Genomic DNA, 13,059 nt, shown 5'->3' on the forward strand with positions numbered 1-13,059 from the left:
TTTCAAGTGATGGCTTCTAAACTATTTTCATTTTGATGAAGAAATGGTTTGGGAACTAAAAAAATGGTACACTAACTATTCAATAAAATCAACAAACGTCAACAAATATGCAAATTAAAATCTCATCCATAATTTTTACAACCAGCTGGCAAAAATAAGAAATAAAACTTATGTATCGAGCAGTAACCTATAAATGCCGCAACCCACTTCCACAATCGACAGTTGTTAGTAACCTCGGTGATACTATGGGTACAAATATTACAATTTTACTATTAGTGGCATTCGCTTCGTCGCAGGCTTTCGGAGCTCTAAAAATTCCGGGAACAATTCCCAGAAACCCCGATCTGCCATCCGATTTAGAAGCGTATTCCGATGCACAAACCTCCAGATCTGGTAACCGGGTCCGAAGGTCAGCCCGAGGGCATTTGCGCAAATCGAGAAACGACCGCGATTTGCCGGAATTCATACCGCAGTGGCAAACTCAGAGTGCGAATTACTCCCAGTATGCCTCCATGCTAAGGAATCCCGATGCCCCGGCAGTTCCGGCCGTCATTATGGATGGAATTCCCCGTACATTCGGTAGCCACTTGTCGTCGCAGATTGCCCGATTCGCAAACAAAATTGACAAACCGCCTAAACGGCGCAATGGTGCCGCTATTGCGGACGTCGGCTATTTGCAGTATGCCCCGAAAAGGCGAAGTTAGAAAAAAATTAAATGGCATAAAAAATATGTAATTTGAACTTCAACTGATAATAACCTGTTAGAACATAACCCAAAAAAAATTTAACTCATGGTTGCGCATGTCCGAAAGCCTCAACTTTTTTTGAGTTTTATAATATTTGATAGTAACAAAATTGGTCCAACAAATAAAACTCGCCCTACCTTATATCTCCTCCAACCATAATTATGCCGAGTGTGGCTTCCGGTTGCTACGGCACGGCGGGTAGATTATTAAGTGATGCTAATCCTTTGGATGGTACGTGTGACAACCGCACTGCACAACTGGAAGGACCGTGCAGGTGCATATTTCCCTGCAGCTCTATTAGGAGCGAGCATAACCGAGCACGGTACTTGACCAGGACCATGAATGTGCATTGCTGTAGCCCGGAAAGTAGCAAAAAGCTCGCCTGCACGTGCCACGTGCTTATGAATAAACATTCCCAGCGGAGGATTATCACTTCACTCTGTCCAGTTTGTTCTGTCACGAAACAGCAGCAAATAACAATAGTGGTAGTAACAGCTTTCCTTCTTTTCGCTTAATTTTTTGTTCCAGATATGGCCGGAGGCTATCTCTGCTTCGTTATTTCCATCTTCAGTATCGGCGTGGTAACGGCCATAATCGGTGATGTGGCATCACACTTCGGTTGTACATTGGGTATCAAGGATTCGGTCACTGCCATCATCTTCGTCGCCATGGGAACGAGTATACCGGGTAAGTACCCCAAAATGACGGAACACCAAAACTATCACAGTGCAGGTAATCATCTCGTTTGCATTTTTAGACACGTTCGCCAGTAAGGTCGCTGCCATTCAGGATAAATACGCCGACGCCAGTGTCGGTAACGTAACGGGCAGTAACGCCGTCAATGTGTTCCTCGGTATCGGTCTCGCCTGGACTATCGGTGCCTGCTATCACGCCTTCCATGGGCGATATTTTGAGGTGCAGCCTGGAACGTGAGTAACAAATTATTTGAAGTATTATTGAGCGTTATTCAACGAGATTTATGTGCAGCTTTTCGGGTTTCTTCAAATTTAGGTTTCCTCCAATTCATCTATGAAATTAACAGATGAATTGGAGAAAATCTTTTGGAGTGTAAAAATTATATCAAAAGAAGTAATTTTGCTTGCGTCCTTCCTTTTCAATGAATTTCTTACAATGTGTCCTAGTAAAATGGAATTGAATATTGAGGTTATGTTTCCATTTGATTCTACTACCAAATGATCGAAAACCCTTTTATACCGTTCGCAGATACATACGTATTTCGGTTGCTACATACAACCGTCAGTGAAATAATTCTCTTTCATACAAAGGCTTTTAGGTCAAAGATTGATAACGGATCATACTTTAAACTGCGAAATACTCCACTGGCTGAGATGGTAAAACGTGATGAGAATACAATTAAAGAATGCGAACCCACTTTGGGTGATACATTACAAAATCTTCGAGTCCCAAATCCAGTTTTTCCAAGAATAAAAGGCCTGCCAAAAGTCCATAAACCAGGAAATGAATTGAGGAATAATTATTTCAACGACGGGTACTCCAACAGAAAAATAAGCAAAGTGGTTAGCAAAAGAGAAGAAATTTCCAATTCGATCAGTTAAAAGCACGAAAGGTTTTATTGAAATTTAAAATTCTCGGATATCATTGAAGCTGATGCGATAATGGTCTCGTTAGACGTGATAACTTTATTCCCTAGTTTTCCAGTGAATGAAACCTCGAATTTTTTAGAGAGTTGGCTAATTCTCCAATATGCTGATAGCACTTGAGAGAAAAAAATCGGAAGTCTCTTGAAGTTAACTAGTCGAAGTTCACTTCTCGGGGTAAATTTAACAAACAAACTTTTTCATATCTCTTAATAATATTCACAAAGATATAAAATTTACAATTGGGTCCTAAATTTTTTTTACGGTTTTCTGATTTTTATGTATAAGGTGAAAAATGCAATTTTCATTATCCTTCGATTTTTAAATGAAGTATAAAAAACTGCTCGAAATGTCTCAATGACATGTACGGGATATTGCTGTCAGAAAGTCTGAGGACTTAGAAATGAAAATTTTTAGGAAGCCCACAAATACAAAACGGGTGATACCTTCCACTTCTAGTCGTTTCTTCCAGTATCCAGTAAATGGCATCCTTTCACCACATAACTAACTGGACGAAAACTCCACCTCTCAGTAAAACAGCTAGGATAAAGGAATTGGAATATATTTTTGTAGTCGCCAGATTGAATGGTTACAATGAGAGTATCATTCAAGCCATTTTAAATGGAAAAACGAGTTCAATTTAGGAAATCTTCCACAACACTCACCCCAATTACAGAAGACTTGAAAAGAATTACTGTGGAATATGATGGTGCTTTACCCCGTCAATTTCGTTCAAAATTCAAGAAGTTTTGCATGGATATTGTCTACACTAGTACGAATACTGAACTCAAAACAATATTGGGTTTATCTGAAGACACAATTGATGTACTGAACGAAGAAGGGGTTTACAAAATTGCTCATTGCCACTGCGATATGGTTTACATCGGGCAAACCAAAAGAAACCTGAGAATCCGTTTTAAAGAGCATGTGACAGAGGTTACCAACGCAGGCAAAGTTTCCAAAAATAATCCACCACACCTTATCAAGTCAAAAGTGGCTGAACATATCTCCAATAAGGGACTCTTACTTCGGATAACATTCATCTACTTCGCCCTGTTAATAATTTATGGAAATTGGACGTATCTGAAAGATAGGAAATCTATAAACATCATTCATCCAAGCTGCCTAATAAAGACGCCGGTAACCATTTTTCATGGCTTTTCAAACTCCTGCCTAAAAACCCTAGATTTGGTACTAAGGCCGGCGGTTCATATTGGTAGTATGGGTTCACATTGATAGTATAGGTAGTTTTTTTCTATCTCTGTATGCCTGAAGGGCACTGGGTACTGAAATGCCACTGCGACATTCTTGCTGATTGTCTTTTGTGGCGGGCCCCGATTGCTGTGCACAGGTTACGGATTGTTCGTACTCATTGATGGAGTAGAACTGTTTTGTTGTAAACCTGTACCCCAATTAGGTACAACATAGTTGATGAAACTAATGACCTGCTTGGGATTGGAGCTCCATACTTGGTATGGAGTTAAAAGGTAACTTCCTAAGAAGTTGTACCTAGAGGAAGCAAGAGCTTCGCAAGAGCAAAGCAAATGCTCTGTACTCTCTGGTTCAGATTTGCAGAATCGGCAGGTGTCGTTCAACACTACGCCGATTTTCTTTAAATGATAAAAAGCGGGACAGTGTCCGGTGAGGAGTCCCGTGATTATCCGTAGGTCACTACAATTTAGACTAAGTAGTTTTCTAGCGGTTCCAGGGTTCGGATAGATAAACTGTTTGCCTTGTCTACAACCCTGTGCCTGTTGCCATTGGGATACTATTACTAGCGATTCCCAAGTTAGTAGTTTGCTTTTGATAGCGGAAATGGACGTACCCAGAAACGGCTCGGGGCCAATAAACCGCTGAGCTGATCCCTGTCTTGCTAGGTAGTCAGCGTGTTCATTACCCTCGACTCCGCAGTGTCCGGGCACCCAAAACAGAAAAACTGAATTCTGTCGGGAAAGTTCCCGTAGAGTTTCAATGCATTCCCAAACAAGTTTGGAAGCGCACTTGACGGACTTAAGTGCTAGTAGTGCTGCTTGACTGTCCGAGAATATACCGATTTTCGCATGTCTGTAGTTGCGTTGCAGACATATTTTTGCGCAGATATATATGGCATATACCTCTGCTTGAAAAACGGTGGGCCATTTTCCCAGGGAAAACGTTTACCTGATACCGGGTCCGTATATACCAGATCCCGTTAGGGATCCCATTTTCGAGCCGTCCGTATAAAAACTGACGATGCCAGGTGGAAGATTAGGCCCTCCGTTGTTCCACATAGAGCGGTTTGTTTCAATCACTCTATATGGAATATCCATGTTGGTCCTAATGTCCATCCAGTCGGAGACTGTGGTTAATAGCGGAGTTAGTTTGAACTCCCTAAGTATGCGAAGGTGGCCGATTCGGTCCCCTTCAAGTATAGTCCTTTGCAACCTTAGAGCGCCAAGCTCTGCTTCCTTTTTCACATGAAGATGTAGAGGTAGTAGGCAAAGCATAGCTTCCATGGCTGCAGATGGAGTTGTTCGCATAGCGCTGGTAACCGAAAGACATGCACGTCTTTGAACTTTTTTGAGTTTGGCTTGCGCAGTCAATTCGTTCACCTTAGGCCACCACACTAGGGCAGCATAGGTGATTCTTGGTCGGGCAATGGTCTTGTAAGACCAGAGTGTCAAGTCTGGTTTCAGTCCCCAGGTCTTACCGAACAGAGTTCTGCAGGCCCAGATCGCTGAGATCGCTTTCTTAGCGGCATGATCCAGTTGTGCAGACCAGTTCAGTTTCTTGTCCAGAATAATTCCGAGATATTTGACTTCATTGCTGAAGCCCAGTCTAACTCCATTCTGTATTAGAGGAGTGATGGAGATCGTCCTTCGTCTGCCGAATGGAATTAGGACTGTTTTTAAGGGGTTTATGTTTAGACCCTCCTGTAAACAATCTGACATGGTGGTATTCAGAGCCGTTTGCATTCGGCTCGACAGAGTTGCGTCATCTTTACCTCTGACGATGAGGACGATGTCATCGGCGTATCCAATGACATCGTAACCAAGCTGTGAAAGCTTGTTGAGTAGTGCGTCGACAACTAGTGACCATAACAAGGGCGAGAGTCCTCCTTGCGTGCATCCCTTGATCACTGACATTATTACAGACGACTCTCCCAAGGTTGCTGTGATCACTCTGCTAGAGAGCATTGCGTGTATCCAGTTCTTTGAAGTTTGGTCGATTCCCTTATGAGAAAGAGCCGTATCAATTGGCTTCGGCTGGAAACAACCCCTGCAGAGAAGTGGATGAATGTAAAACCAGACCTTGATAGGAGTGGCGAAGTACGAAATAGGCACTGCCAAGCAAGCCTTGAGAAGTTGACATGCAGTCATGGAGGAGATTTTCAGTCATCCTCAATCAAGACATGCAATCATTAGGAACGTTTTTCATTAAACTGTTTCTCATGCGTTAAAGTTTGTCTGAGTATTTGTTCGTCCAAGTCCAAGTCCGATGTTATCCTACAATTTTTGATTTACCTACTCGATGATTTTGAAAAATAGCAGTTTAAAAAAGAGATAGTCAACTAAAACTGTCGAACATTCAAATTATTATTATGATTCGAGTTTTATTTTTCCAAGTTTTGCGCCTACTCATGTGGCGCCCTTCGATGATTGATGAGCAGACGACCGCCTGCTTCACCTTCTGTCGACTTCATAAATTTTTTTGTCGAAGCTGCGTCGCAATCCTCCACTTGGTTCCAATCTATTTTGCTCCTTTTCACCCTATATCTGCGTGTTTGGAAAGATAAACCCTTTTCTGTGCTCTGTACAAAATCAAATCATCACCCATCGATTTATTGGCCAGTTTTAACATGAGAAATATATTCCAGCTTTCCAGCCTCCTCCAATGCTAGAAGTACCTGTGCCGGCGGTAGCTTGTGCTGTCTAAAGTTAGGCCAACGACCTGTACCTAATACCGCCTCGCTGGCGAGTTGTGCTACCTTTCCCTGTTGAGCTAATATTGAGTGCACTCCATGTTCCAATTCTTGTCCTTTGTGTTGCGCTAAAAGACATAAAATCAGTTCGTAATATTTCTTTGTTGGTTTCTGTGATCTCTTAACCCTGTGATGGGACTGGCTAGAAGCTTACGGATGCATCAACCAATCTTTTAAGAGCATAGTTCGAGCTCTAGCGGCATTTCCTCGAGATTTTCTCAACCACAAAAAGATCTTTTGGTAACATTTGAGTACAGTTATTGCAGTCGATTTTGGGAATTCCGGAAATTTTGCAATCTCTCCTACTTCAATATGACGGAATGTACAAAGCAGAGTTACAACGAGTGGAACAAACTGCGTATGGGAATTCAGATTGAGATCAGAATAGAGAACTAACAAACACGCGGTAAACTATTGAACGGAATCTTTATTAGCGTATGGAAAACACTTGTGCTCTCTTTGAGGTTTTAGCGCGAATGAGAAATCATCAATAGGCAGTGTTGCCGTAAAGGTTTACGTAGATCGGGGGTTGTGCAAATACACTGTAACAACATTGCAGGGGTGTGCATCGTTCTCCACACAATAACCCTGGTCGTCAAAATGAAAAAAGTGCACTCCAAAAGCTCGAACCGGAAAAAATGAAAGATTATAGCTATTCAACCATTCCTATAAGTTTTGGTTGTCGTCCGGCATTCTTACGACGTGACCGGCCCACCGCAACCCATTGACTTTCGCCTGGTGTACAAAATTCCCTTCAAGCAACGCGTGCTGCTCATGATTCATGCGCCGTCACCATTCTCCGTTGTCCGTCTGTACTCCACCATAGATAGTCCGCAGCACCTGCCGTTCGAAAACTCCAAGAGCGTTAAGGTCCTTGGCGAGAAGCGTTGTTGGGGGTTTTGTACAGTGTCAACTTCGTGCGTCGTCGCATTCGACTTGATCAATGTGTCTTCCGCAGTGAAAAGTAGGTACGATTTCCAGCCTGTATGATCTCTGGATCTCTTTGCTGGTGTTATTGTCGGCGGTCATCAGTGACCCCAAATACACGGACTCGTCGACCACCCCAAGCCATCACCGTCTACAGACACTTGAGTTGGGAGGCTGATGTTGTTCTCCTTGGAACCTCTCGCTTGCATGAATTTCGTTTTCGACGCATTCATTCGCAGTCCGATTTGTCCGGTTTCGGATTCAAGTTTCCTCCGCCGTCGCAAAGTTACGTGTTATGATAACAAAGTCATCCAGAACAGACCTTGTGAAAATCGTGCCCCTCGTATCGATGCTCGCCCTCCGGATCACACCCTCAAGGGCGATGTTAAACTCTACGCGATTCAAAGAGGTTCGAGAGTATCTCCGAAACACGCACGTAGCACTTCGCTTGCGCCATGTTGGCTTTGATCAGTCGAGTCGGTTTATCCGGAAATCCGTTGTCGTGCATGATCTGCCATAGCCGCCGCGAAGTCGATGAAGATATGATGTGTGGGCACTTTTTACTCGCGACGTTTCTATAAGATCTATCGGATTTAGCAGATCTGGTCCATGGTGACACGAACTCCCACTAAGCCCGCTTGATACTGGCCTGGCCTGGTACTGGACTCCTGGTTAAAGATGATAGACGATAGAACAAGATCTGTTGGAGTATTTTGAAGGCGGCATTGATAAGTGAGATACCACAGTAGTTGCGGCACTACAGCTTGTCGCCCTTCTTGTAGATGGGGCAGACGACTCCCTCCATCTACTCGTCTGTCAGTTTTTCCTCCTTCCAAATCCTGGATATGACCCATTGCAGCGCTCTAGCCAGCGCCTCTCTCCCATGTTTGATGAGCTCGCTTTGCATCCCGATCTCACAAAGCACTACATGAACATCGAGGGCTAGTACTCGTGCATCTGCTGCTGGTGCTCCTAGGTCGGTTCCTACTCCGCTGCTGTTTACTGTATCGCCATCCAGGTGTCCATCAAAGTACTCCTTCCACCTATCGACCACCTTGCTGGCATCCGTGAGAAGGTTCCCATTCACGTCGTTGCACATGTCGGCTCGCGGCCCAAAGCCTCTGCGAGACTGCTTTATGTACCTACTCATAGAACCTCCGCGTATCACTGGCACGGAACAGCTGCTCCAACTGCTCGTGTTCACGATCCTTATGCTGGCGCTTCTTGCGTCCAAGAATCGTGGTCATTTCGTTCTGTGCTCGTTTTTAATTGGCCTTGTTCACTCTCGTTGACCTGCCCAGGTATATCACCCAGGTCCGGTTCTTCTCATTTACCGCTGCCTCGCACTCCCCGTCATACCAGTCGTTTCTGCCACTTGGTGCTTCCACTCCTACTGTCGCCCTTGCGGTCTCCCCGATAGCGGTGCGAATACTGCACTGGCCGTCCTTGAGAGGCGATGCGCCATGCCTCTTCGCTGTGGGCAGTACCGCCTCGAACTGTTGCGCGTATTCCCTCGCAGTCTGGGGGTCCCGGAGCTGCTTAATGTTGAGCCGCGGGGTACGGTGATGTCGCAAACATGACTTGTCACTGATCGCCTACCACTTGATCACGCCACTCTGCATCCCGCCCAGCACTATAAAGCCGGTATCCAGCTCATTGGTTTTGCCGCTGCTCTGGTAATACTATGCCCTGCGGCCACAAAGCAGCGATGTGAAAGTGGCGGGGTTCTAGCTGATCCAGCTAAATCCGGTCGCCACCCGGGACGTTTGCGACCTAAAGTTTCATGTACCGAGAATCCAATCGTCGTCCATATTTCGTCACCTTGGTCGTTGCCGGTTGTTCCGGTTCGTATTCAATTCTTGATTGTTCGTAGCATTTCAATTTTTCGGCATGCTGCCTTACTAGGCCTGCGAATGCCTAGTATCGCAACGGGCTGTCTTTTTGGATGTAGCTGGCGAGACACCGCATTTCATAATTCAGCCGTCCGCTCAGGATCAGACGCTGTTTGAGCCGCCTCTTTTATGGAGAACAGAAGCTCGGGCAAGTTGCCCTCCCAAGAGAACAGTTACATCCCTAACATCCTTGATCTATTGGAGCCTCCGACTCTGCACACTTGTGCTCCGCGTTTAACGTCCCACACTTTCTTACTTGCATTTTGAACTCTCAACACCTTTAATTCAGTTGGTCATTATTGAATGTGGTTTTTTCGTCAGAGAAGGGGCAGTCTCCGTTTTATTTTATGGGCCATCATCACCTCCTCTGGTGGTAACCCTATAAGGGCATCTTCAGCGGTGGTCTATTTTTGAAACAACTTTATACTAGATTTACACCAGCGAAACCTGAATAAAACCAGCTAATATAGACCAACTTTTCGTTCTCCGCACCGGTGTTGTATATCTCGTTGTTTTAGAACCGCTGACATCTGTCACACTGTCAACAATTCAATACCCCATGTTATCAGTTTGAGACTTGTTATAATGAAAGCACTCAATATTCAACAACGGAAATTGGATAATTTTTACGCACATTAAACGATTACTTTGGCAAGACACTTTATATCCTCAAGACTTTATATATTTGACGGTTTGACCCAAGCGTCAGTGACATTTCTCAGGATGGATTAGTATGATCGAAAAATTTCTGCTACAAGTAGGGCTTCGGAGGATAGCGAAAATTATTTGACCGCGAAGATGTTCATCTTCCGTTTTCGTCTCATCAATCTTTCAAAATCTTGCAGTTCTTAAAACTTGGATTTGGTTTTGAGAATACTGGAACAAGTCCGCATTGTGAACGTTTTCAGTTCAGGGTCTTCGAGAAACATTTTTCTGGCCTCTTGAGGTCTCCTCTAGTCCCACTACAATTAAGGGGATTAACGAATGGTTGCAAACCAAGTAGTTAAACCTGCGGTTATGGTCTTCCAGAATTCCCCCTTTTGCTGGTCGGTTTCCTTGAAGCCAAAAACGACAAACCTGTTCTTTTTCTTCTTCAGAAAAACCACAAAAACATATTGTGAATTGTCATGAAATTCTTTGTTTTGTTTATTTACCAACACTCGCAAAACGTTTATATGGAAATAGCTAAAAATGAGGTATTCAATTAAAATATGACATTTTACCCACCTATTGGTAGCGTACAAAGGGTTTTAGAACGATCTATTTCTTGTTCCAAAAAGTGACAAAAATAGACCAAAACGTATACCAGTTCCAATTTTTTCAATTTAGATCTGGTATAAAACAAAATTTACACTACCGGTGCAGCAGTGAATATGAGTTTGTTCCAAAAATAATAGAACAAAACAACGATTTGAACCACCGCTGAAGATGCCCTAACGGCATTGTAGGCATAGATTGCCGTTTTTAAACCTGCATTGCAGCTTGTCTCATTTGTAGCTGCCTCAGTCATGTTCACTAGTTTCATACTTCCCTATACTAGGCCGTTTTACTGAAAATACAGCGAGGTGAAGAAGATAGCGAGAATATCTCTGGATTGGATACCACATCGATATTCAGCAGCTCCATCTCCCTCAACGATCGCTTCGAGTAATGAGCCGACGCCAGATCCGGTCAAAGCACAACGTCTTCGCCCTTATGGTATTTCTTGATGAACGACACAACTTCCGGCAGACACTTCGTACAATAAATATTCCCGTGGCTGTGAGCCAGTCCGGAGCCACATCACCTTCTCGCTGATTGTCAGCGACAGCAGCACCTTCTTGGGGAACTCGGTGAAATACGAACAAACATTCAGGATGAGAAAGGTCTTGTCGTCCATCTCCACCGCCACTTCGCGATTCGCCGGGAAATTTACATGACTATCATATTCAGCCGCTGCCGCAGTGGACGCAACTGCCGCTTCCTGACATAAATGTCCATGTTCGCCAGCTACTCATTCACTGTTTAGCCGGTTGCACCGACCTCCCAGCCCAGCGCACGCAGCGTTGTAGCCACTTTCCCCTCGGTCTTCCTCTTTAGTATACAGTATATTTTTTTCTTTCGATGCTCTGATTGTTGTCTAATAGTGCCAAGATATTTTAGATGCCGGAACGGGCGTATCCAACATTCACAGAGTGCCACACGATGTCCGTTTTCGAAGCGGCGAGCATCGTTCTTTGAACGCACTTCATTGTTTTTCGCCATCACGGTTAGGGTTCGACGGGTTCGACTGATAGAACTGTCAAATTTTCTCTGCTGACTCAAAGGTATTCTATGCTGCATGGATAGTTTCGTCAGCGAGCGTAGAGGTAAACCCATGAAAAATCGTCATTTTCTATCAACATTTTTAATACAAACTTTTTCATATTCAAATCATTTTCCACTCATATTAAATTAATATTGGACCCTTTCATTGCAGGTTGGCTTTTTCGGTGACTCTATTCTGTACGGAAGCCTTTGTAGCGATATTTGTACTGATGCTGCGCCGAAGCCCGAAGATCGGAGGCGAGTTGGGTGGCCCGAAAAAACCCAAATACCTAACGGCTATGTTCTTCTTCTCGCTGTGGCTCATTTACCTGATTTTGAGCAGTTTAGAGGCGTACGGAGTCATCAAAGGATTTTAAGCGAGGAACGTGACAAACGATCGGAGATCGGAGAGCTTCGCACGCACGCGTCAAAGGCACACACACACACAACACACAGTCACACTAACATACACATACATATACACTGACTCATTCGCAGCAGCACCGACAGTATATCGATTCCATGTATTTTCCTGCTTTCCGAGGATTTTTTTTTGTAATGATCGTGCGAGAGAAGCCTACCGTAGATAGGGAAGAGCTAATGTGCCCGCTCTCTCCAGAGTCCAAAAGTCAATAATTTATTTAGACTATTTATATTTAAGTGAAGGAACAAACCTTTAGCCCTAGGGAGGAATCACTTGTTATTTCCTAGAAGCGAACGGCAACAAAATAGTTACTTAAATTCTGCAGGTTTTATCGAATGAAAAACAAAACCCTCAAATATCATATTATATTGTACCAACTTACGGCAATTCGCAAGTTAATTACAAGACATTTTAGTTTATCCTACCTGTATTGTTGATAATTTGTAAGCGTAACGTTAACGAGAAAGAATTTAAGAAACACAATAAAAGCGGAAGCCGTCTTCCCCGTGGCCGGAGCACATTTCCGGCCGGTGCGGCGTGAAAAAACGTAAATAAAAAACAAAATAGGAAACGAAAAAAAAACAAACAAAATGAGAATGCCAAATTGTTAAGGATTATTACTATTTAGAGATGCATCTATTTAGAGTGTACAGTTAAGGGAATACTGTTTAACTAGGATATTATAAAGAAGCGTACAGCAACCTGTTCGAAGAGCATGACACTATTTTTCTCACACTCATACATTTAGGCTCATCTAAACATAACACTCACATACACGGAATAAAGGCGCGTCTGAGAAGCGCGCCCAGCAAACTGCTTTGGTATTAGGCTTTATAGAGCATTATTATTCATACGTCAAAACTAGTCAAATCTTGAATTGAACAGAAGAAGAAAAAACTCCTTTTGATGTCCTACGCTATCGATTTTACACTCTTACACTACTGGACTGTAAATAGCTTAACGATGATAAATGTGTACCCATTTATTTAATTTTGTTTTTGTTTCGGGTTTTCCCCATCCAAGCAAGAGCGGTGTTGCCAAATTTTGCACAATCCCATTCCGTTCCGAGTGCACCACCCATTTGAATCTTTACGTTTAACGGATGAAGACATATCCTCTCCGATCATGAAGATAAAACAATTGTTAAGGTAACGGATTTTGTACGACAATCGAGATGTTCTCACTAAAGTAATTTGCCAGTGTG

General features: G+C 43.5%; 1 protein-coding gene across 6 annotated transcripts in view; it reads left to right on the plus strand.

The window, feature by feature from the left end:
* Window positions 1–12,437, plus strand: part of LOC129730047 (sodium/calcium exchanger 1) — a 488,453-nt gene extending 476,016 nt beyond the window's left edge. For all 6 annotated transcript variants that reach the window (XM_055689055.1, XM_055689080.1, XM_055689095.1 and 3 more), the window contains 3 exons: window positions 1,275–1,433; window positions 1,504–1,675; window positions 11,604–12,437. In XM_055689055.1, coding sequence (XP_055545030.1) covers window positions 1,275–1,433; window positions 1,504–1,675; window positions 11,604–11,808 — 536 coding nt within the window. In that variant the 3' untranslated portion in view covers window positions 11,809–12,437. The remainder of the gene's footprint in view (window positions 1–1,274; window positions 1,434–1,503; window positions 1,676–11,603) is intronic.
* The last annotated feature ends 622 nt before the right edge of the window (window positions 12,438–13,059 follow it).

This window comes from Wyeomyia smithii, chromosome 1 (assembly GCF_029784165.1).
Source record: "Wyeomyia smithii strain HCP4-BCI-WySm-NY-G18 chromosome 1, ASM2978416v1, whole genome shotgun sequence".
NCBI classification, from domain to species: domain Eukaryota; kingdom Metazoa; phylum Arthropoda; class Insecta; order Diptera; family Culicidae; genus Wyeomyia; species Wyeomyia smithii.